This window comes from Stegostoma tigrinum, chromosome 29 (assembly GCF_030684315.1).
Source record: "Stegostoma tigrinum isolate sSteTig4 chromosome 29, sSteTig4.hap1, whole genome shotgun sequence".
Classification (NCBI taxonomy): domain Eukaryota; kingdom Metazoa; phylum Chordata; class Chondrichthyes; order Orectolobiformes; family Stegostomatidae; genus Stegostoma; species Stegostoma tigrinum.
Window position 1 is genome coordinate 45,998,954 of NC_081382.1, and position 23,963 is coordinate 46,022,916.

The 23,963-nt window shown below is 43.7% G+C and overlaps 1 protein-coding gene across 1 annotated transcript in view; it reads right to left on the minus strand.

Moving 5' to 3' along the window:
• Positions 1-23,963, minus strand: part of adamtsl2 (ADAMTS-like 2) — a 205,363-nt gene that overhangs the window by 156,951 nt on the left and 24,449 nt on the right. Inside the window, exons 4-5 of the mRNA XM_059638308.1 lie at positions 6,104-6,182; positions 4,635-4,737 (exon numbers count right to left, since the gene is read on the minus strand). Of these exons, the coding sequence (XP_059494291.1) occupies positions 4,635-4,737; positions 6,104-6,182 (182 nt within the window). The remainder of the gene's footprint in view (positions 1-4,634; positions 4,738-6,103; positions 6,183-23,963) is intronic.

Here is a 23,963-nt window from a genome sequence, read left to right on the forward strand (position 1 = left end):
AAAGGACTTCACTCCTCATCCAAACTTCCTTGCTGACCATTACCCAAGCTTTTCTTTTCAAGTTCATGCTTCATGGTTTCTCTGTTTGAAGTTTAAGTTCACACATTTGTTTCCTCTTTCTATTTCAAGCTGCATTATCTGCAACTAAATTCTAGCTAATTGTTCTATTTGGGTTTGACTCCTTTTCATTTTCTAATTGTAGATGCTGCACTATTATGCCAACTATATCAGAATTAAAAGCAAGGACTAAGAAAGACAAGCCCAACTTATGTAAATGCTATTAATCTAGCCTTGATCAAGTTTTGTAAACTCTTCAAGCAAAGAACCTCACTCTTCAGAAAGTCAAAGCAAGGTTTCATTTCATTTTTTAATAGCTACAGGGCTCCCCAATTTACAACCATCCAGTGACAAAAATCTGTACTTACGAATACAATACCATACAGGGATGGGGTTTTGGACATTTGACATAGGAACATTTCCTGTACTTCCAAACAGCTACCTCACATTGTCCTGCATTCTGTTCAGACATGCATACAAATGGACTTGCGAACAGATTCAAGAACTATTCTGTAATCTAGGGACTGCATGTTTGTTAGAATTCACTGCAAAAATCTTAACTAGCCTCAAGTTCAGCAAATCCCAAGAGCCATATTTGTTCGTGGGTTTGAAATCCTGTAGGGAGTCCCCACATTAAGCCAAATGAGGTCCCCACTAGCTTCCCAGAAGAGATTATTACATTATTTTATCATCTGATTGGGGACCAGTGACCTTTGTATTTTGAAATAGGCAAAATATGAATTCCATGTTTTTTGAAGAGGTGACTGAAATAACTCCACAGCAGCTGGTATCCCATCAAGTTATCCTTCATTTATACATGCATAGTACTTGACAGTGGTCCAGGTTCCTCAGTTCCAGCCTTCAATGAATAGAACTTCTGGCATTCCTAGTTATATCTGTCAGCCACGGCTCCCTGACTGGACCAAGTTTACTACCTCAATCAGGGAACTCAATCTAGGATGTCCACCTAGCTGACCTTGTTACAATCACTAGAGTAGCCAAGAAGATGAAGGACTTTAGCAAGGCTTTCAGCAAGATTCCACATCATAGACTATTTAGTAAGGTTAGATCATATGGGATCCAGGGAGAGCTAGCCAAGTATATACAAAATTCATTTGACCTAGAAGACAGAGGGTGGTGGTACAGAGTTGTTGTTCAGACTGGTGGTATACTGCGGGTCATAGGCCATTTGTTCATTTATATAAAAATGATTACGATGAGAATACAGGAGGCACGGTTAGCAAGTTTACAGATGACACCAAAATTCGTGGTATAGTGGACAGTGAAGGTGGTTATCCAAGATTACAATGGGATCTTGGTTAACTGGGCAAGGAAATGGGTTATGGAGTTTAATTCAGGTAAATGTGAGCACTCAATTTTTATAGGGCAAATTGGAGCAGGACCTATACAGTTAAAGGTATGGTCCTAGGGAGAGTTGTCAAACAGACAGACCTATGACTGCAGGTACATAGTTTCTTGAAAGTGGCATCACAGGTAAATAAGGTGGTGAAGAAAGCTTGCCGTCATCAGTCAAAGCACTGAGCACAGGAGTTGGGACATCATGTTATGGCTGTACGAGACATTGCCAAGGCCATATTTTACCACAGAAAGAATGTTATTAAACTGGAAAATCTGTTTAAAAAAAAAAGAGATTTACCAAGACTGGAGGCTTTGAGTTATAAAGGAGAGGCTGGGACCTTTTTAACCTGGACCACTGGAGGCTGAAAGGTGACCTTATATAATCATGAGGGGGATAGATGAAGTGAATAATGAAACAGGTTTTCTCCCCCCAGGGTAGGGCAACCCAAAACTTGAGGACATAGGTTTAAAGGTGAGAGGGATAAGGTTTTTAAAATAGAGGCTACTTTTACATACACGGGGTGGTGCATGTATGGATTGAACTGCCAGAGAAAGTAGTAGAGGCAAGTACAATTGCAATATTTAAAAGACATTTGAACAGGTAAATGCATAGGAAAGGTTTAGAGGAATATGAGCTAAATACAGGCAAATGGGGCTGGTTCAGTTTAGGAAATCTGGGCAGCACGGACGAGTTGGGCTGAAGGGTCAGTTTCCACATTGTATAACTGAGACCTAAAATAATACAGACACAATGTTCAATGGAAATGAACAAGCACCAATACATTACTATACAAGTTAATATAGTAAATAATCTACAATACGAGCTGATACATTCTATCACCAAGAATTAGCATGGTGAAAGTGGGTAATATACTGTGATCAAACATCCCACTACACACAAAACATGGCAAATACACCAAGGTAGATGTCATGGATTTTTCAGTAACTTTTCTCAGATGTTTCCTACATGATAGGTTATCGAAATTCATCAAACTTCACAAGGGATTACATCTCTTTAATGTATTGATCTGGCGCAGAAACTCACTAACATGTTCGAGGTGAGCTACTGGCTTGGATTGAGGATTGGCTATCTGACAGAAGGCAAAGCGTTGGGATAAAAGGCTCTTTTTTGGAATGGCAACCAGTGACAAGTGGTGTCCCGCAGGGTTCCGTGTTGGGGCCGCAGCTGTTCACTACTTTTTTAGATTAGATTACCTACAGTGTGGAAGCAGGCCCTTCAGCCCAACAAGTCCACACTGCCCCTTGGAGCGTCCCACCCAGACTCATCCCCCTATAGTCCACACACCCCTGAACACTACGGGCAATTTAGCATGGCCGATCCACCTAGCCTGCACATCTTTGGACTGTGGGAGGAAACCGGAGCACCCGGAGGAAACCCACCACAGACACGGGGAAAATGTGCAAACTCCGCACAGACAGTTGCCCGAGGCTGGAATTGAACCTGGGTCCCTGGCGCTGTGAGGCTGCAGTGCTAACCACTGAGCCACTGTGCTGCCCCTTTATATATTAATGATCTGGATGAAGGGACTGGGGTCATTCTGGCGAAGTTTGCTGATGATACAAAGATAGGTGGACAGGCAGGTAGTACTGAGGAGGTGGGGAGGCTGCACAAAGATTTAGGCAGTTCAGGAGAGTGGTCCAGGAAATGGCTGATGAAATTCAACATGAGCAAATGTGAGGTTTTGCACTTTGGAAAAAAGAATACAGGCATGGACTACTTTCTAAACGGTGAGAAAATTCGTAAAGCAGAAGTACAAAGGGATCTGGGAGTGTTGGTCCAGGATTCTCTAAAGGTTAACTTGCAAGTAGAGTCCGTGATTAAGAAAACAAATGTAATGGTGTCATCTATCTCAAGACGGTTGGAATATAAAAGCAGTGATGTGCTTCTGAGACTTTATAAAGCTCTAGTTAGGCCCCATTTAGAATACTGTGTCCAATTTTGGGCCCCACACCTCAGGAAGGATATACTGGCGCTGGAGCGGGTCCAGCGGAGATTCACACGGATGATCCCTGGAATGGTAGGTTTAACGTACGATTAATGGCTGAGGATCCTGGGATTGTATTCGTTAGGTTGAGGGGAGATCTAATAAAAACTTACAAGGTAATGTATGGCTTAGAAAGGGTGGACGCTGGGAAGTTGTTTCCATTAGGCGGGGAGACTAGGACCCATGGGTACAGCCTTAGAATTAGAGGGGGTAAATTTAAAACGGAAATGAGGAGACATTTCTTCAGCCAGAGAGTGGTGGGCCTGTGGAATTCATTGCCACGAAGCACAGTGGAGGCCGGGACATTAAATGTCTTCAAGGCAGAGATTGATAAGTTCTTGATCTCACAAGGAATCAAGGGCTATGGGGAGAGTGCAGGGAAGTGTAGTTGAAATGCCCATCTGCCATGATTAAATAGCAGAGTGGACTCGATGGGCTGAATGGCCTTACTTCCTCTTCCATACCTTATGGACTAATGAACTGCTCCATCATGGACAGCCTCAACATCTGCTCCTATTTTGCTTGTTCACACTCTCTGCCTGGATCCACATTGCCGTGACTTCAAAAACTTCACTCCAGCACTTAGTCAACTTACACAAGTCCAAATTTCACACACATAGCTATCCTGTATCATGCTAAAATCTGCCATTGAATTTCCCAGAGCTCTACACTTGCACTGATGCATCAAGCAAATACTGCTCATGACTTTTCAACCACCACATTCACAATTGTAATGAAGAATTAATGCATGCAGACTTCTTCCAAACTTTGCACTACTCTCCCAGTACAAAATCAGTAACCTTCCCACTTTCACAGCCCCTAAGACTTGTTCTGAGACCTGGATCCAACTCTTCGCTGCCTAATTCTTAAAACCTCTTCCTCACTTTTTATTTAAGAAAGGCACAGGGCCGTCCAAAAGATCTGGGCTCCTTCCCTCTAGGACAGTTAAAAATCAGCACTCCTAACAGAGTCTGCTTCTCAGCCTGTCTGTCTCTTTGAACTTCACTTCAATGAACCCCAAACTGTTATGACTGACTTATCAAAAAGCTTGTTGAAAATAACGCCCTAAGCTTATCGTAGGGTTGAACTGAACGATGCCACCTAGCAACTTTAAAACAGATTGTTCCCCAAATTTTCACAGAATGTATTTAATCAATTTTTAAAACACGTGTAATAAAATAACCAGTTTACAACACATGCATCTTTCCTCACCTGGATATAACGGTGTCCATTTGTAAGTCCTTCCATTATAAACCCGGGAGTTAAAGGATGAACACTGCTCATCACGAAAGCTTCTCCCATTAGCTGGGCACTCCTGCAACAGATTACAAAGGTATGTAATGTAGTAATTTGTTGCTTTTGAGTTGGCTGCCACATTTGCAACATAGTGATTGCACTTTCCAAGTTGTTTGTGATGGATTTTAGAACATGTTAAACATGTGCTGCTAGAAAGCCCTATCTTCAACAGGTGGTATGTGAACTCAGTATTTTAGAGGACAGATATTTGTTCTACATAGTTGCAATCATTAACCTAAACAGTAATAAGTAAGTTGACAAAACAAAGTCTGGCTAATGATAGTTAAGCACCAAATCTATTCTGACATCCAAATTTAGAAGTAAGGTGGTGCTGGAAGTGTTGTCTTTTGAATTACATGGAATCTTGATTTAATCTTCCCTTGCAAGTAAAATGTAAAAAGGTTCCATGGCATCTTCTGAAGAGCAATAGAGTGTTTCTGAAAGGGATTAATAAAGGATGTGGTGTTTTTGGAGAAAATATATAGAGAAAAAGGATCTGTAGTATGACCTAAAAAGAGGTGAAGAAAGCAGACAGCAGTGTGTGTAATGAATTCAGGCAAAGATGAACCACTTGACAAACAAACATAATCACAAATTTGTTTCCTGAGTGGAATATTTTTATAGTCAAGAAGACTGGGTGAGAATTTTCCAAATGCTATTCAGTTATGGTAGTACTATGATCCTTGCTGACACCAACATTGGACAAGTCAAATGCAAAAGTGAAATGAGACCGTAAGACCATAAGACGTAAGAGCAGAAATTAGGACTAGAAAACAACTAGAAAATAACTAATCTAAACTGAGCATGGCAGCAAAAGGGATCCGGGGTAAAAAAACACATTAATAAAATGGCATTGACATTGGTCAGCAAGAGCATGAAGAAAATAATGCATTGTTCCCCAATGCTAAACAGTAGAATTACACTCATCAGGCACCTGTTATATGCCTTGCTGTGCTATACACCCTATATCACCATCTGGAAAACAAAGGAACTGAAGGTCAGTCATTCAGAAATTAGAGTTCTCTCCCTAATGATATCGTGGTTCTACCTAGAGCAAATGGATTGCAGCTGCAGAAGGTAGCTTAAAACCATCTTTTCATGGACAATGAAGGATGGGCAATAAATGCTGGGCCAATCAGCGACATCCACATCAAATGAATGCTCATCATAAAAAAATACATACTACTGGTTGATACAATACTTCCCAAACAGAATTTCTATGCCTGTTACACTCTGAATGTTCTCAACTATTATCTGTTCTTCGTAGGACACTCCTGGCAATTGACTGCTTTGCTTGTGACATACCTTCATTCTTTAGGTGTTTCTTTCTATATTGGCCTTACTATAACATCTAAGCTATATCTGCAGAAAACAGTTTCACTGACCTGTATATTGCAGAGCTGATATCTTTTAGAAGTACCTGTACAAGTCTGGTTATCAGCTCCCTCCACTGCAAGTCTTCTGCTAAATAAAACACAAACATATTACATTCAGGAACCTTATGGTCCAAGATTAGTATGTATCTTTGCTTGTCCCCATAAAAGCATCCTAATTAAACAAATTAAAAACTAAATAACATTCATCAAACTTAGATAATACAATTATTTAATTTACATGCACTAGAAGATCATTTTCATTGAAAGAGTAAATTGTCAGCAGCATTCTTCTCAATAAAACACTATCGTTTTTGAGTCTAAAGAAAGATTTAAGACCATGGGCTGGATTTTCTTTAAAGTCTGCTGAATCAAAATTTATGCAAGTATGGTTCTGAACACTCCTACCTCCCACGCAAAGCACAACAGAACCACCTCCAATCATCTCCTTCCTTGGCTATCCACATTAAATGTTAACAATGTGGCTAACTGTATGTATAACTAAATTTTTGCCTGTCTCCCAGTCACTTCTTTTCCAATAGGCATAGGACAGAGGTGACAAAGATCCCAAATCTTTCTAATAGGGTGCAAGGGCTTGGCATAGGCATGCTTTCCTGTCAGTTCTGACCAAATTTCTGCAAAACTGTGGCCGACTCATACTGTACTTCCTGTTCTGCTTATTCGTCCGTTGTAGCAAGGTTTTCCAGCTAAATGGGAGAGATCTATTGGTGGTGAAATTTCTGCTTGGACTTTGTCTTGTGGCAGTCAGGGTTCACACATCTGGGAAATTTGACAGCACCAGAACACAGTTAACACTTTGACAGAAGACCTATTCATTTGTTACTCAATCTAAAGAAAACAAGCTCTTAGCATCACTTGAGCCTAAAGAATGCCACAAGTGTCTGAATTTTGCCTTTATTTTCAGTATTCATTTCTAGTTAATTTTGATTTCACTGAATAATGACAGTCAAGAAGCAATGTCAAACAAAATAAAAAGCAGAAAACAAGCTGCCTATTTGTTATCATTTATTTTAAACTGATGTACTTACTGCAGTTGAAATGGCATTCAAGCTTTATTGTCTCACTATTTGCTATTAGAATACCTAGAGTGTGGAAACAGACCCTTTGACCCACAAGCCCACACCGCCCTTTGAAGCATCCCACCCAGATCCATCCCCCTATAACCCACATGCCCCGAACGCTACGGGCAATTTAGCATGGCCAATCCACTTAGCCTGCACATCTTTGGACTGTGGGAGGAAACCCACGCAGACACGGGGAGAATGTGAAAACTCCACACATACCGTCACCAGAGGCTGGAATCAAACCCAGGTCCCTGGTGCTGTGATGCTGCAGTGCTAACCACTGAGCCACCGTGCCGTCTATTACGTCTTATTTTTCTGTGTCTGTATTTCCTTAGTGTTTCCTTCCCTACTTCCTCCTCTAACCAAACAAAAAGGCACACAGACACCACTGTGAGGACCAAAAACAAGGGAAAGGAAGGGATTCAGAGGGCATCCTGGGAAGGTGAGTAAGGGAAAACCTACCTCAGGTGTTTGCAGCAATAAGTAATGACTAATGATTAGGGATATAAATGTCAGTCAGTGGGGTTAAGTACACCCAATTGCAGTTCCTCACAGACTGCATGGATAGGTTGGAATAGCAATTAGATGCACTTAGGAGCAGGAGAGAGGCAGAAAGTGCCATAGCCAGGAGTTTTAGAGATGTGGTGATACCCAAGGTGCAGGCAGGTAGATGGGGGAATCGTTAGAAAGGGCAGGCAGCCAGTGCAGGAATGCCCCTGTGGTCGTTCCCCCTCTCTAACAAATATATCTCATTAGATACTGTTGGGGAGGGTGGCGGGAGATGACCCTTCAGGGGGTAACAGCAGCAGCAGCCAGAGTGGCTGGCAGATTTTATGAACGGAATGACAAAGAGCACTACAGCAGTAGTTGTAGGGGACTCTGATAGTTAGGGGTACAGATAGGCACTTCTGTGGATGTGAAACAGTCTCCAGGGTAGTATGTTGCCTCCCTGATGCCAGGGTCCAGGATGTCTCTGAACAGGCAGAATTCAGTCTGAAGGGGGAGGGTGAACAGCTAGAGGTTGTGGTACATATTTGTACCAATGACATAGGTAGAATGAATGAAGTCCCACAGTAACAGTTCAGGGAGTTAGACAGAAAGTTAAAAAGCAGGACCTCCTGTGCTACATGCCAGTGAGGCTAGAAATAGGCAGATGGTATGGCTAAACACAAGGTATAAGAGAGAGGGTTTCAGATATCTGGACCATTGTGATCCCTTCTGGGGCAGGTGGGACCTGTACAAGAAGGACAGATTGTATGTAAATTGGAGGGACACAAATATTCTTGCAAGGAAGTTTGCTGGTGACACTCTGGAAGATTTAAACTAGCTTGGCAGGGGGTGGAAACTAAAGCAAAGGTGAATTGACTGAAAGGGAACTGGAGAATAGGGCCAGTAAGACTCAGAGGAAGAGCAGGCAGAGTGTAGTTGCTTATCAAAGCGGGACTGGTGGACTGAACGCATCTGTTTCAATGCAAGAAGTGTAACAGGTAAAGCAGATGAACTTAGAGCTTGGATAAATACTTGGAACTATGATGTTGTTGCTATTACAGAGGCTTGGTTAAGGGAAGGACAGGATTGGCAGCTCAAAAGTTCCAGGATACAGATGTTTCAGGAATGATAGAGGGGGATGTAAAAGTGGTGGGGGAGTTGCACTGTTAATAAAATGTGAGGCTGGATGAACACAGCAGGCCAAGCAGCATCTCAGGAGCACAAAAGCTGACGTTTCGGGCCTAGACCCTTCATCCGAGATCAGGGAGTTGCACTACTTGTTAAGGAGTTTATCACAGCTGTGCTGCGGGAGTGCACCTTGGACGGCTCACAGTGAGGAAATATGGGTAGAGCTCAGGAACAGGAAGGGTGTAATCACAATGTTTGTGGTTTACTATTGGCCTCCCAACAGCCAGTGGGAGATAGAAGAACAGACATGTAGGCAGATTATGGCAAGATGTAAAAGTAACAGGGTTGTTGTTGTGGGTAATTTTAACTTCCTATATATTGACTGAGACTCACAGTGCTTGGGGCACGCATAGGGCAGATTGTGTGTAAGGAGCATCCATGAGGGCTTCTTAAAACAGCATATAGATAGTTCAACCAGGAAAGGAGCCGTACTGGACCTAGTATAGAGGAATAACCCTGGCCAGGTGGTCAATGTCTCAGTAGGGAAGCAGCTCAGGAACAGTGATCACAATTCAGTAAGCTTTAAGGTACTGATGGATAAAGGCAAGAGTTGTTGTCAGGTGAAGATGCTAAATTGGGGGAAGGCTAATTACAACAATATTAGACAGGAACTGAAAAATGTAGGTTGGAGGCAAACGTTGGAGGGCAAATCAAATCTGGTACGTGAGAGGCTTTCAAGTATATATTGCTGGGAACTCAGGACCGGCACATTCTCGTAAGGATGAAGGACAAGTATGGCAAGTTTAGGGAGCCTTGGATAATGAGAGATATTGTGAGCCTAGTCAAAAAGAAAAAAAGGAAGCATTTGTCAAGGCTAGGAACACATGAAGCAAGGGTAGAACACAAGGAAAGTCGAAAGAAACTGAAGCAAGGAGTCAGGAGGTCAAAAAGGGATCATGAAAAGTCATTGGCCAACAGGATTAAGAAAAATCCCAAGGCTTTTTAAACATATATAAAGATCAACAGGGTAGCCACGGAGAGGGTTGGCCCACTCAAGGGCAGGGAAGGGAATTTGTGGAGCCAGAGGAAATGAACAAGGTATTAAATGACTACTTTGTGTCAGTATTCTCCATAGAGAAGGACTTGGATGATGTGTCTGGGTAAGGGTGAGTAGATAGTTTGGGTCATGTTGAGATCAAAAGGGAAGAGGTATTTGGGGTCTTGAAAATCATTAAGGTAGACTCCTCCCCAGGCCTGATGGGATATACCCCATAATATGGAGAGAGGCAAGGAAGAAAACTGGTAGGGCCTTGAGGGAAATCTTTGTGTCCTCAGTGGTTAGAGGGGAGGTCCCAGAGGATTAGAGATTAGCTCTGCCCCAGAAGGCAGTGGAGGCCAAGTCTCTGGATAGTTTCAAGAAAGAGTTAGGTAGGGCTCTTAGAGATAGTGGAATCAACAGTTATGGGGATAAGGCAGGAACAGGATACTGATTGTGGATGATCAGCCATGATCATAATGAATGGTGGTGCTGGCTCGAAAGGCTGAATGGCCTACTCCAGCACCTATTATCTATGGTCTAGAATAGCTAATGTTGTTCCTTTAGGAAGGGTGGCGGGGATAATCCAGCTAGTTACAGACCGGTGAGCCTTATGTCATCAGTAGGAAAATTATTGGAGAGGATTCTTTGGGACAGGATTTACTTCCACTTGGAAATAGGTGGGCATATTAGTGAGAGGCAATATGGTTTTGTGAAGGGGCGGTCTTGTCTCACCAACTTGGTTGAGTTTTTTGAGGAAGTGACGAAGGTGATCGATGAGGGTAGGGCAATGGATGCTATCTATGTGGTCTTAAGTAAGGCCTTTGACAAGGTCCCTCATTGTAAACTTCTACAGAAGGTTAAGTGGCACAGGGTCAAAGGTGAGCTTGCATGATTGATTTAAAAAATACTGTTTCCGTCATAGAAGACAGATGGTAGCAATGAAAGGGTGTGTTTCTGAATGGAAGGCTGTGATTAGCAGTGTTCCTCAGAAATCAGTGTTGGGATCTTTGCTGTCTGATACATTGTCAAAGGATATAGCAGGATATAGACCGGTTGGTCACTTGGGCGCAGACAGCACTTGGAGTTTCATCTGGAAAAATGTGAGGTAATGCATTTTGGAAGGTCTAATCAAGATGGAAAATATACAGTAAATGGCAGAAGGATCTGGGTGTACAGGTACACAGGTCACTGAAAGTAGCAATGCAGGTGGAGAAAGCAGTCAACAAGGCGTATGGCATGCTTGCCTTCATTGGCCAGGGCACTGGGTTTAAAAACTGGCAGCTTTATAGAACCTTAGTTAGGCTGCATTTGGAATGTTGTGCTCAATTCTGGTCACCATACTAACAGAAGGGTGTGGTGGCTTTGAAGAGGGTGCAGAAAAGATTTACCAGGATGTTGCGTGATACGGAGGGCATTATCTATGAGGAGAGATTGGAGAAACTTGGGTTGTTCTCACTAGAACAATGGAGGTCGAGCAGGGACCTGATAGACGTCTACAAGATTATGATGGGCATGGACAGAGTGGACAGTCAGAAGCTTTTCGCAGGGTGGAAGAGTCAATTTCTAGGGGGCATAGGTTCAAGGTGCAAGAGGCAAGGTTTTTTTTTAAAACAGGGGATGTTATGTGCCTGGAACTTGCTGCCGGGAGAGGTAGTGGAAGCAGATACGATAATGACTTTTAAAGGGTGTCTTGACAAATACATGAATAGGTTGGGAATAGAGGGTTATGGTCCCTGGAAGGGTAGGGGATTTTAGTTGTGATGGGCAGCATGTCAATACAGGCTTGGAGGGCCGAAGGGCCTGTTCCTGTGCTGTAATTTTCTTTGTTCTTTCTTCTCTATGTACTGCAAGATCTCTAAAATTACTTTAGAGAGCAAAGTAAAAACAATGCCAGTTTAAAAAAAATGAAACAGCAGAAACTGGAGACACGGGAAGATTACCAATAGAGGAGGGGGTCATTCAACTGACTATGTCCATGCCAGACTAAATGACTACTCAAGAGTATGAAGTCATTTTTTAAATAGGAGTGCCTTGTCTCTACCACCCTTCCAGGCTCTGAATTCCAGAAATCCACTACCCACTGGATAAAAACATGCCATTTCCCCCCTATACTTCATAATTATGCACTTTATTATTAATTTTGCTATGAAAACAGGTCCATTCTGTTCGTTCTATAGGTGCCGCCCAGGAGGCTGCTAAATAGAGTGTCTACGGTATTAAGTGCAAGGTATTGAAATGGATTGAGGATTGGCTGACTGGCAAAAAACAAACAGCAGAGAGATAAAGAGCGTTTTCCCCCTCAGGATGGAAGCTAGTGACTTGTGGAGTTCAGTAGGGGGTCCATGCTGGATCCAGAACCATTCACATTATACATTAATGATTTGGGCAAAAGGAGCAGAGGGCGTTGTTACTAAGTTTACAGATGACACACAAGATAGGCAAAGGCAAAAGGTAGTGTTGAGGAAATTGGGAGGCTACAGAAAGACATGGTCAGGCTAGGAAAGTTGGCAAAGAAATGACAGATGGAATACAATGTTCAAAAGTATGAAGTTATCCATCTTGGTAGGAATAATAAAGGAACAGACGATTTTGAAAATGGGGAAAGGCTTTGGAAATTTGAAGAAGAAAAATACTTAAGAGTTTAGATCAGGATTTTCTTAATTTTAATATGCAAGTTCAACTGGTGGTTGGAAGGCAAATGTTGTCGTGGAGGTGGTGTTGCCTGTTCTCATTGATTGCAGTCTGCAGGTCAGGAAGTGGAGGATCCAATTGCAGCGGATGGAAAAGAGACCGGGCTCTGGAGTTTTGTAGATTTGTTTGGTTAGAATTATTGTACAAAATGCAGAGGAATGGAATTGTGGGAGATATAGCAGTTTGGATCGGAAATTGGCTTGCTGAAAGAAGACAGAGGGTGGTAGTTGATGGGAAATGTTCATCCTGGAGACCAGTTACTAGTGGTGTACCGCAAGGGTCGGTGCTGGGTCCACTGCTGTTTGTCATTTTTATAAATGACCTGGATGAGGGCGTAGAAGGGTGGGTTAGTAAATTTGCAGACGACACTAAGGTCGGTGGAGTTGTGGATAGTGACGAAGGATGCTGTAGGTTGCAGAGACATAGATAAGCTGCAGAGCTGGGCTGAGAGGTGGCAAATGGAGTTTAATGCAGACAAGTGTGAGGTGATGCACTTTGGTAGGAGTAACCAGAAGGCAAAGTACTGGGCTAATGGTAAGATTCTTGGTAGTGTAGATGAGCAGAGAGATCTCGGTGTCCATGTACATAGGTCCTTGAAAGTTGCCACCCAGGTTGACAGGGCTGTTAAGGCGGCATACAGTGTTTTAGCTTTTATTAATAGAGGGATTGAGTTCCAGAACCAAGAGGTTATGGTGAAGCTGTACAAAATTCTGGTGCGGCCGCACTTGGAGTATTGTGTACAGTTCTGGTCAACGCATTATAAGAAGGATGTGGAAGCTCTGGAAAGGGTGCTGAGGAGATTTACTAGGGTGTTGCCTGGTATGGAGGGAAGGTCTTACGAGGAAAGGCTGAGGGACTTGAGGCTGTTTTCATTAGGGAGAAGAAGGTTGAGAGGTGACTTAATTGAAACATATAAAATAATCAGTGGGTTAGATAGGGTGGACAGGGAGGGCCTTTTTCCTAGGATGGTGACGGCGAGCACGAGGGGGCATAGCTTTAAATTGAGGGGGGAAAGATATAGGACAGATGTCAGAGGTAGTTTCTTTACTCAGAGAGTAGTAAGGGAATGGAACGCTTTGCCTGCAACGGTAGTAGATTCGCCAACTTTAGGTACATTTAAGTCGTCATTGGATAAGCATATGGACGTACATGGAATAGTGTAGGTTAGATGGGCTTCAGATCAGTATGACAGGTGGGCACAACATCGAGGGTTGAAGGGCCTGTACTGTGCTGTTATGTTCTATGTTCTAAGTTCTATAGTGCTGAAGGCAGTACTGTAGTCAATAAACAGGAGCCTGGCATCGGTAACCTTTTTATCTAGATGTTCCAAGGAGGAGATAGCATTTGCCACGGACCGGTTGCAATGGTCGACGAATTACAAGGGAAAATCGTAGGCTGCAACGGTAAAGTTTATGAGCCATGACTAACCTGTTTAAGCACTTCATAATTAGGGAGATTCAAGCCACTGGGCAATAGTCAGAGACACGCTAAGAGTTTTCTTTAGTACCAGGATGATCGTCTTCTTGAAGAGGTGACTTCAGATCATAATAAGGTGAGGATTAAAAGTGGTCAGCAAACAATCCTGTCACCTGGTGCCATCCTCTACTGGTCTCACTGGGGCCAGAAAGGTTTCAATCCTGGTCGTGATGGTCCTCGTTTCCCCCATCAGCTCTTCTAGTTTCGCCAGGTCAGAATCCATGTCCACAGTACGATATTGTCAGCGTGGCCAAAAGATAGTGTCTATTAAGTTTAACAACTAGAGTGGACATTTCAATAGACAATAGGTGCTGGAGTAGGCCATTCGGTCCTTTGAGCCAGCACCACCATTCATTATGATCATGGCTGATCATCCAAAAATCAGCATCCTCTTCCTGCCTTATCCCCATAACCCTTGATTCCACTATCTTTAAGAGCTGTATCCATCTCTTTCTTGAAAGTATCCAGAGACTTGGCCTCCACTTCCTTCCATGGGAGACACCGGCAACAGACAGCTCAAAGCTTCCAAATTTTCCACTTAGCTTCCTGGATGGTTTCCAACTTATAATTGTATGCGTTGAGAAAAGGCCCCCCCCTCACGGAATTCAACCAGAAGCTACAGGCAGCACGGCCTTCTCCTCAAGTTGCCTTACCGGAGGAGTGGGGGTTTGAGGTCCGTTCCTACTACAAATTTATGTTCATAAAAAAAAGGTATTAGTGGAACTCTCAAACTCCAAAATTGACCACCAAACCTTCCTTTTCTCACTGGGCATATTTGCATTTGATATCAACCAAACTCAGGAAACGATATACTACTGGGCATCCCTCTGTTGGCTCACTGGTGAGTCAACACTACACTGACAGCATACAGGGAGGCACTGCATGTTAGAACAATCTCTTCCTTGCAATTGCAGTGGGCCAACACCTTAGATAACAAAAGCTACTTTTTCACTTCCCTAAAGGCTACCTCTTGGCAATGTGACCACTTCCAAGGCTGACCCTTTTTCAACAGCAGATATAAAAGAGTGCCAAGATGTAGGCCATGCTATGAATGAATTTCCTGTAATAATTCACTGACCCAAAGGAAAGACCTAAGCTCCAGAACAGACATGGGGCTTGGGGCACCTTTGATCACCCTTATTTTACTTTCCAATGGGTATAACCCAGTATGACTGTAGTACAAGTTCATCTTAGGGTGCCTGGAAGACACATTTTCCCTTCTGAGGCATATGGCCATCTGGGAGATACATTTAACCCAAGTTATGTCCAAGTTCTCCAAGTGCTCCTTATTGGCCTTCGTGGATATTAGCACATCATCCAAATAAATTGCAAGCTAAGGTAGACCTTGTAAAACATTCTCTATCCACTGTAAAGAGTACAGACTGATGATCTGAAATGTTAGTCTCGTACATTGGTCCGAATCCTTATGAGTATTCATTACGGCACAATTGCAGACAAGCTTGGTTTGTGCTCACCTTTGTCAAGGACAGCACCCCCTCCTGGCCCAACCCAACCCACCAGTTTTATGTACAAGTCCTCCATGCAAGGGGTTGGGTATTTATCTAGCCGCGGGAAGTTGTTTATCATTTGCATAAAAATCCCCACAAAAGGTGAACTGGCCAGTTAGTCTTCAATGGGTACAACCAGTGCTGCCCATTCTGTAAACTGTATTGGTTTGATGAGTCTTTGCCTTTTCAGCCTCCTGCACTCTGTCTCCACTTTTACACACAAAGTAAGGACACTGGGCAGGCCTTGCAGAGTCCCAGAACTGCTTCCTGGTCAACATGCAAGGTGTCCTTCATTCCTTTGCTAGTCCCCAGACCTTCCTGAAAATCTTTTAGGTCCCTAATTAGGACTCCTCTCAGGCAGCTATTTTTTTTTTTTTAAAATTGGCTTGCCCCCCATTTTTCAATCAAGGTGAATCTTTCTCTAACAATTCCACCCCAGCAGGCTTGAGCCCGAGCCTTTTACTACAGTGGTGACTACACCAAAAAGCATCTCAGACTAGAACTGAGGTTATACCCTTTATCTGTAACAGTTTCCCTAGATAGGTTCTCAGGCTGGCCAAGCCTTGTGCAAACTGAAGGGCTGGAGTCTGAAGTCTGTTAAAGACTGGTTCTGCAATTACTGATACAGGTGGGCTGGTATCAACCTCCATTAGAACCAGGTGATCATTTAACAATGACATGGAACGTGCCAAGGAATGGGGTAGATAAAGGTCAGAAATCACAACAGTCCATGCTGAGGAAGGGTCACTGGATCCAAAACATTAAATCTATTTTTTCCTTCACAGATGCTGCCAGACCTGCTAAGCTTTTCCAGCAATTTTGTTTTTGTTCCAGAAATCACAACAGGCCGAAAAAATAGTGTGAGTAGAGTGTCGACACACTGGCTTAGTCTATGTGGGTTATCAAAAGTGTCAGACGGTGTGAATAAATTTGTCAACAGCTGACTAGCAACTGAAAGGATAATTTATAATCTGATTAATTTTTGCTCTGTTTCAATTAAAAAGGGGGAACTGGAGACAAACCAAATGGCTGGAATAACATGATGGGTACGAGTTGCATACTAAGGGTCTAACCAAAATAAACAGTAATCCAAAACTGTACAAACTAATTAAGTTAGGGAGATCATAACTTAAAAGGTGATGGTGTCAAGACAAGACAGTAAGGAAGGTTATACAGGTATAGAACAGTATGGGAGGGGGTTACATGTCGTGTGACATGAACCCAAGATCGCAGTTGAGGCCGTCTTCATGGGTAAAGAACTTGGTTATCAGTTTCTGCTTGGCGATTCTACATTGTGTATCTTGAAGGTCGCCTACCTGAGGATTGGAGGCTGAATGCCCTTGACTGCTTAAGTGTTCCAATTAGAAGCTAACATTCCTATCTGGCACTTGTTGTGCAGTTTCCTTTCATCTATTGTTGTAACATCTGCATGGTCTTGCCAATATACCATGCCTTGGGACATCCTTGTCTGCAGCCTATGAGGTAGACAACATTAGCTGAGTCACATGAGTACCTGCTGTGTACATGGTGGGTGGAATTCCCATCTATGTTGATGATCTGGAATGTCTTGCAGAGGTTACCATGACAAGGTTGTGTGGTGTTGTGGTCAACATTGACCTGAATGCTGGGTAGTTTCCTGCAAATGACGTCGGTTTAAAGGTTTGGTGGTTATTTGAATGTGAGGAGTGGAGGTGTAGGGACAATGTAGGCAAAATGCTCACTGTCAATGCCATGAACGTTATGAAGAACAGTGTAGTTTCTCCACTCTAAGGAAGTACTGGACAACGAAGGGTACTCTATTGGTTGTGTTCGAGGAGGTCATTGCAGCTTCTCACTACGGCACATCAGAACTAGCAAGTCAACAAGTTGAGCATTGTATCCCATTCTAAGAGCATTTTTAAGCGTCCACTACATTCCTCCTTTTGAGCAGATCCTCTGTACATGAAGGGTTCATCTGGAGGGGAAACAACTTCTTTAACACAATTAGGGTAGAAGCCAGAGAAATGCAGCATTGAGATATAAATCTGTGAGTTTATCGTAGAATGAGGTACTGAGATGTCCATCCCTGATGGACGTGTGTCCAAAAAGGAGTCTGATTCTAAAAGAATAGTCCATGGTACGTCTGACGGTGGGATGATGCTTGTTGGTAATGTTGTGTAGTCGTCATTTCAGCGATGCCTTGCCCTGAGGCAATGGAAGAAAATGTCACCGTATCAGGTCTTTCATTTTAAATTCTGCTTCTGATACTACCCTTCTCGCTACGCCTGAAGGAGGACTGAGCTCCAAAAGCGTGTTTTGAAATAAACCTATTTGACTATAACCTGGCGGTGTATGTGATTTCTGACTTTGTCCACCTCAGTCCAACAGTGGCACCTCCACATCATTACTATCAGGTACACAGTGGTGGGTGGGAAGGCCCTGTGCAGCAAAGAAGTCTTATTCAAACTGGTGCATGACGAGGTTGGTGTATGGGGGGTGTAAATGTGGTCCCCATGGCTGTTGGGTCGGGCTGAAGAACTGGTTGAAGGTGAAGTTGTTGGGGTTGAGGATGAAGCAGATAGGTTAGAGGATGGTGTCTGGAAAGTGTAGTTGTCGACACTGAGTACTAAGAGTCTGTTGTAGCGATGCTGTTAACGGCAGATGCTGGTGTAGAATGCCAAAACATGTGTCATGATAAGAAATATTGCTGATGAGGCCACCCTGCTCTTGTGTGAGACAATAAAAGTCCAACAGCAAGATTGACAGAAGCCATTTTAAGAGTACAAGTGAAGATATAAAATAATGAGAGCAAGTTTGTACCACTTTTCTCTAATCCAACCTGATCTAACTGCAAGATAACAAAGTGTGGAGCTGGATGAACACAGCAGGCCAAGCAGCATCTCAGGAGCACAAAAAGCTGACGTTTCAGGCCTAGCCCCTTCATCAGAGCACTGAAGGAGGGTCTAGGCCCAAAACGTCAGCTTTTGTGCTCCTGAGATGCTGCTTGGCCTGCTGTGTTCATCCAGCTCCACACTTTGTTATCTTGGATTCTCCAGCATCTGCAGTTCCCATTATCACTGATCTAACTGCAGACCCTTTCCTCCCCAGCTGCAACTGGATGGAGCTTGTCTTTAGTTGGCACTGCATGCTTGGAAGGCTTGGCATCATTTAGATGGCCAGTTGAATATGGTAGGCTTAGATGCAGAAGTCAGCCACCTTAGCTTGATGTTTAGTCTTAAGAACCACAGCAGCCTGGGGGCGGAGGGGGGAAGACAGAAGGAGAGGTAAGACATCTCTGGGAACCTTGAAAAGCAGATTCTGGAGTTGTCTCCTCTCTTCCTTCTCTCCTGCTGGTTTTTTTTTGGGGGGGGGGGCGAAGAAAAGGGAGGGTGGTGCTGGGAGGGGCACCGGCAATGGGCTCAAGACCCCCAATCTTGAAATTGTGCATTGATGCAAGTAAATACCATCTGCTAGTTATTGGAGACATGGCTTTTGGACGACAAGGATTGGGTCCTGGATATTAAAAAGTGGTACACCATTCAAAAGAAAATAAAAGCTAGCCAGCCACAGATGGAGGGGTAAGCACTATTAAAAGGTTGAATTGCAGAGTTAGATCACAGAATTTACATTCTGACTGCCTGAACCAATTACAATACTGAAGAAACTGAGCATTTCTGGCAGTACCTATGGAGACAAACAGTTGCCATCAAGTACAGTGTGGTTGATCTTCAGAATGGATTTACTTTAAGTCAAGTAGTGGAATAGAAGGAGGAATGGTTTACAAGTCATGTAATAGTGACCAACGAGACAATGTATAAAAGAATCAACAACAAGAACAAAGTTGCTGGAAAACCTCAGCAGGTCTAGCAGCATCTGTGAAGGGAAAAAAAAAAATCAGAGTTAAATGTTTTGGGTCTGGTGACCCATCCTCAGAACTGATGGCAGCTGGGAAAATGTATCAGTTTATATACAGAATAGTGTTGGATGGGGTAGGGAATACGTGATCAGATAGAATGTAGAAAGACAGCTGGACACACAAAAGGAGTTGCTAACAATCAGGCTAGTAGGGTGAATAGTTGTTAAATGGGGACTGTTAGCCACTAACAGGGGGTGTGAAATGGCAAGTTATGTGGTAACAAGGCCTGGTTTGTGGGGTAGGGGGCTGGGACATGGGAGAGTTTAGGCCCTAAAATTATTGAACTCAGTATTGAGCCTGGAGGGCTGTAGGGTCCCTAAGTGAAAAGTGAGGTGTTGTTCCTCCAGCTTGTATTGGGTTTCACTGGAACACTGCATGCAGCAAGCCAGAAACAGATGTTGGCCAGGGAGCAGGGTGGTACACTTAAGTGGCAGGCAACAGGTAGTCCAGGGATAACATGGTGTGAAGCTGGATGAACACAGCAGGCCAAGCAGCAGAGGAGCAGGGAAGTTTGACATTTTGGGTTGAGACCTTCAGAAATGGTGGAGGGGAAGAGGGTTCTGAAATAGGGAGAGGTGGATAGAAGACAGATAAAAGGAGAAGATTGGGTGAGAGGTGTCAGACAGCTTGTGGGGGGGGGGGGGGGGGGGGGGTGGTGGTGGTGTTAGAGTCAGAGTCAGAGAAGGTGAATGTAGGTGGGGAGTTAGGGAGGAGAAAAAAAGTCAGTCCAGGGAGGACTGACAGGTTAAGGAGGTTGGAGGTGGTTAGTGGGTAAAAGATGGGGGTGGGGCTTGAGGTGGGAGGAGTGGTTAGGAAGGCAGGGACGAGCTGGGCTGGTTTTGGGATTTGATCAGGGGAGGGGAGATTTTGAAATTTGTGAAGTCCACATTGAGGCGCTTGGGCTGCAGGAACAGCATCTCTCAGGTGGAGTCATTGTGGCAATGCAAGAGGCCCAGGATGGACGGGGCATCAGAGGAGTGGCTGGGAGTTGAAATGGTTTGCAACTGGGAGGTGTAGTTGTTTTGCAAAGCATTTCCCAAGCCTCCGCTTGGTTTCCCTGATGTACAGGAGGTCACAACAGAACAGCATGTCACATTAACAAATGTGCAGGTGAACATCTGTTTGTGAAAGGTTTAGGTCCTGGGTTGGGGGAGGAATAGGGGTAGGTGTAGCATGTGCTTCGGTTGCGAGGACGAGGACGAGGACGACGAGGGACAGAAAAATGTCTCTGGTAGTGGGGTTGGTTGGCTCGCAGAAATGTTGAGGATGATGCATTGGATATGGAGGTTGGTGGAGTGGTATGTGAGGACAAGGGGGAGTCTGTTTTGCAAGGATGGGGTGTGACGTATGAGTTCTGGGAAATGCGGGAGACCGGTCAAGGGCAATCTCAGTGGAGTTGCAGTTCCTTTAAAAAAAACGACATCTGGGATGTGTGTATGGAATGCCTCATTTCGGGAGCAGATGTGGTGGCAGTGAAGGAATTGGGAATAGGGATGGCCTCCCCCCCCCCCCCCCCCCCCAAACAAGGTGGGTGAGAGGAGGAATATTCTAGGTAGTTGTGGGAGTCAGTAGGCTTAAAATGGATATTGGTTTCCAGGTGGATGCCAGTGATGGAGACAGAGGTCCAGGAAGGAGAGAGGGGTGTCAGAAGGTTGGGGTGAAAGGTGTTAGTGTTAGTGAAGTGTAACTGTTCAAGCTCCTCATGGGGGCACAAGGTGGCACCGAAACAGTCAGTGTAATGGAGGAATAGATGGAGGAAATAGGGCATGGGTGACTTTTTAATCCAGGTTAAAGTGGAAAAATAATATTGGTAGTAGTAGCCTGGATATGGAGTTTGTAGGATGCGTTCAAGCCTGTTTTAGAGAAAAACATCTTACAACCTACTGTCTTGTCAGTTCTGAATCAGACTTTATTGTGCAATTTGACAGTTCTAAATTACTGATAAGAACCTACATCTGTAGGTAGCAACGACTACATTATTGGAATTTACATCTAAAAGGGAGAAGACATGTCAACAACAATAGATGTTATGGCTGTCCTAGCTGAAAAAGGGAGGCACACTAGGCTATGGAATAGATCAAGATGTAGCCATTTAAAGGATTATTTCAGAATACATAGACTGAGTAGATTCCCACTAAGGAAAGAAAATCTAAAGCAAGAAAAGTAACTATCAGGAAAATTCAAAAAAGAGCAGAAACTTTCATATTGGACAATAGGAAGCTCAAGAGTGTAATAAGCTACTACAGCTTCCATGTTTTTCCTCTTCACTACTGGGAAGTATGTTTAAAACTAAAAACTGTAATTTAAGTTTGGAGATTTGATTTTTGAAGTGATATGGGTTGGGGGTGATCAAATGAATTAATAGCTTACTGTTTCACCATAGCGATTTTAAACAATATTTTTGGACTAGCTTTTAGAATACAATTTAGCATATAGAGGTTGTAGGACCCAAAAGTAACCAACGTTTGTTAGAAATTTCTGGACCTTTGCAAGCTTTAGGAAATCCTATTTCTGAAGGGAGATTTCAGTTCTGTTAAAGAGTGTTCTGCAGATGTTTTCATGTGTAAAGTCATTCCTTAAGAAAGGAGAGGACCCTAAAATTCTCAAAAAGTGAGTTCATGACCGTTACAGGCCAAGAGTGCTTGGATAAAACCCTGACAAGATTATTTGAATTTGAGTGTTTTAGCTCTGGTATGTGATAACTCCAGGGAAACATGAAAATTTTCCAATCTGGGAGAGCAAGTCAAATTAAATCCAAAGTGTAGTTTGGGATTGTGTTCAGAGAACTGGCAGGGAAGAGCAGAGTGCCATGGCACCAAATACTGGTGTTCCAGGATCTGTAAAAGGAGTGTTTTGGGATGAATGGGATTATATTTTCTGTTTTCAAACCATTTCTTTTGCTTGAAGCATCATTTCATGTTCATCTCAGCCTAGTTGTGTGCTAGTTTTTCCCCTGCAATCTGGTAAAGGCAGGGCAGATTAAGTATGATAGAACAGCAGTGAGTCAAGATGCCACAGCAAGTGAGTGAAATGCAGCTGGAAGAACACTGAAGATAAGGTGGGTGACAGCTGCTGAGTGGACATGATGCACACAATACTAAGAATTTAGTCCATGAGCTTTGATGTACATGAAGCAGAGTTACACAGTTAATCATGATCCTGCAAGAGTCGGTAGCAGATAAAGGATAGAGGATAGAGGCACTTGTCCTTTAGGGCTGCAGAAGATCATTAACCTTCAGGCTGCGTTGCCGTGCATTTAATTTGGTACACAATGCTAGCTGTTTCCAGGCAGGCTGTGTCTTGTGACATGGCTACTAATAGTTTAGAGAAAGGCATGCCCCCTCACCAACAACACCTCAGCTCCTGGTCTGCAGACAGCAAAAGCCTCAGCTTTTTCCTCCACAACCCCAATTTAAATTTCAGGCATGACATGACACCAAACTCTTCTGCTGTCTTTTCTCCAATGAAATGAGCAGTGAGGCAAAGTCCTTTCCCCAACCCACAGACCATTGCCCAGTTCCAACACTCTCCCCCCCATTAGACCCCTCCCTCTGGCCTTTTACCTGCACGCTGATATTAGTCACCTCAATTTCTCTGCCCCCTCACCAAATCCAACCTATTTCTCTGATAACAAAGTGTGGAGCTGGATGAGCACAGCAGGGCAAGAAGCATCTCTGGAGCACAAAGTCTGACATCCAAAACATCAGCTTTTGTGCTCCTGAGATGCTGCTTAGCCTGCTGTGTTCATCCAGCTCCACACTTTTATCTTGGATTCTCCAGCATCTGCAATTCCCATTATCACTATTTCTCTGATCTAACTCAGACTGTTATTAAACCGGCTGATAAAAAGAATGGTGCTGTTGTCTGGCATACCGACCTCTACCTTGCAGAGGCTGAGCACCAACTCTCGTACCTCCTACCTTCCCCTAGACTATGACCCCACCATGAGGCCATTGTATCTACAATGGTAACTGATCTAATTTCATCTAGTGATTCTTCCCCACCCACTGCCTGCACTGCTTCCAAGCTGATAGATCACTTCTACTTCGTCAAAATCCACAAACAGGACCCAATGTTTCAGCCCGCTCCTGCACAGAACTCATCTCTTCCGACCTTGACTCGGACTTCTTTCCCTGGTCCAATCCCTGCCTATGTTTATCTATGATTCCTTACACCAAATTCAAAACTTCATTTGCAGGTTCCAGCCACCTCCTCTTCACCATGGATATGCAATCCCTTTACATGTCCATTCCCAACAGAAGGGTCTTAGGGCTCTCCACGTCTTCCAGGAAGACAGACATGACCATCCCCACTCACCACCACTCTGTTTGGCTGAGCACATCCTTACCCTCAATTACTTTTAACTCTTTCTTCAGTTAAGAGGAATGGCCATGCCTCTATTGGGTACTTGGAACATTACTTGTTCTAATCCTATTCCAGCCCCCACCCAGAACTGATACATTGGCACTGCTTCCTTCTCTTGTCTGGAATTGGTAAACTTCCACTTTGCCTCCAATTCCCACCCTGCCCTCACTTTCATGTGGTCTTGTCAACTCCTCCC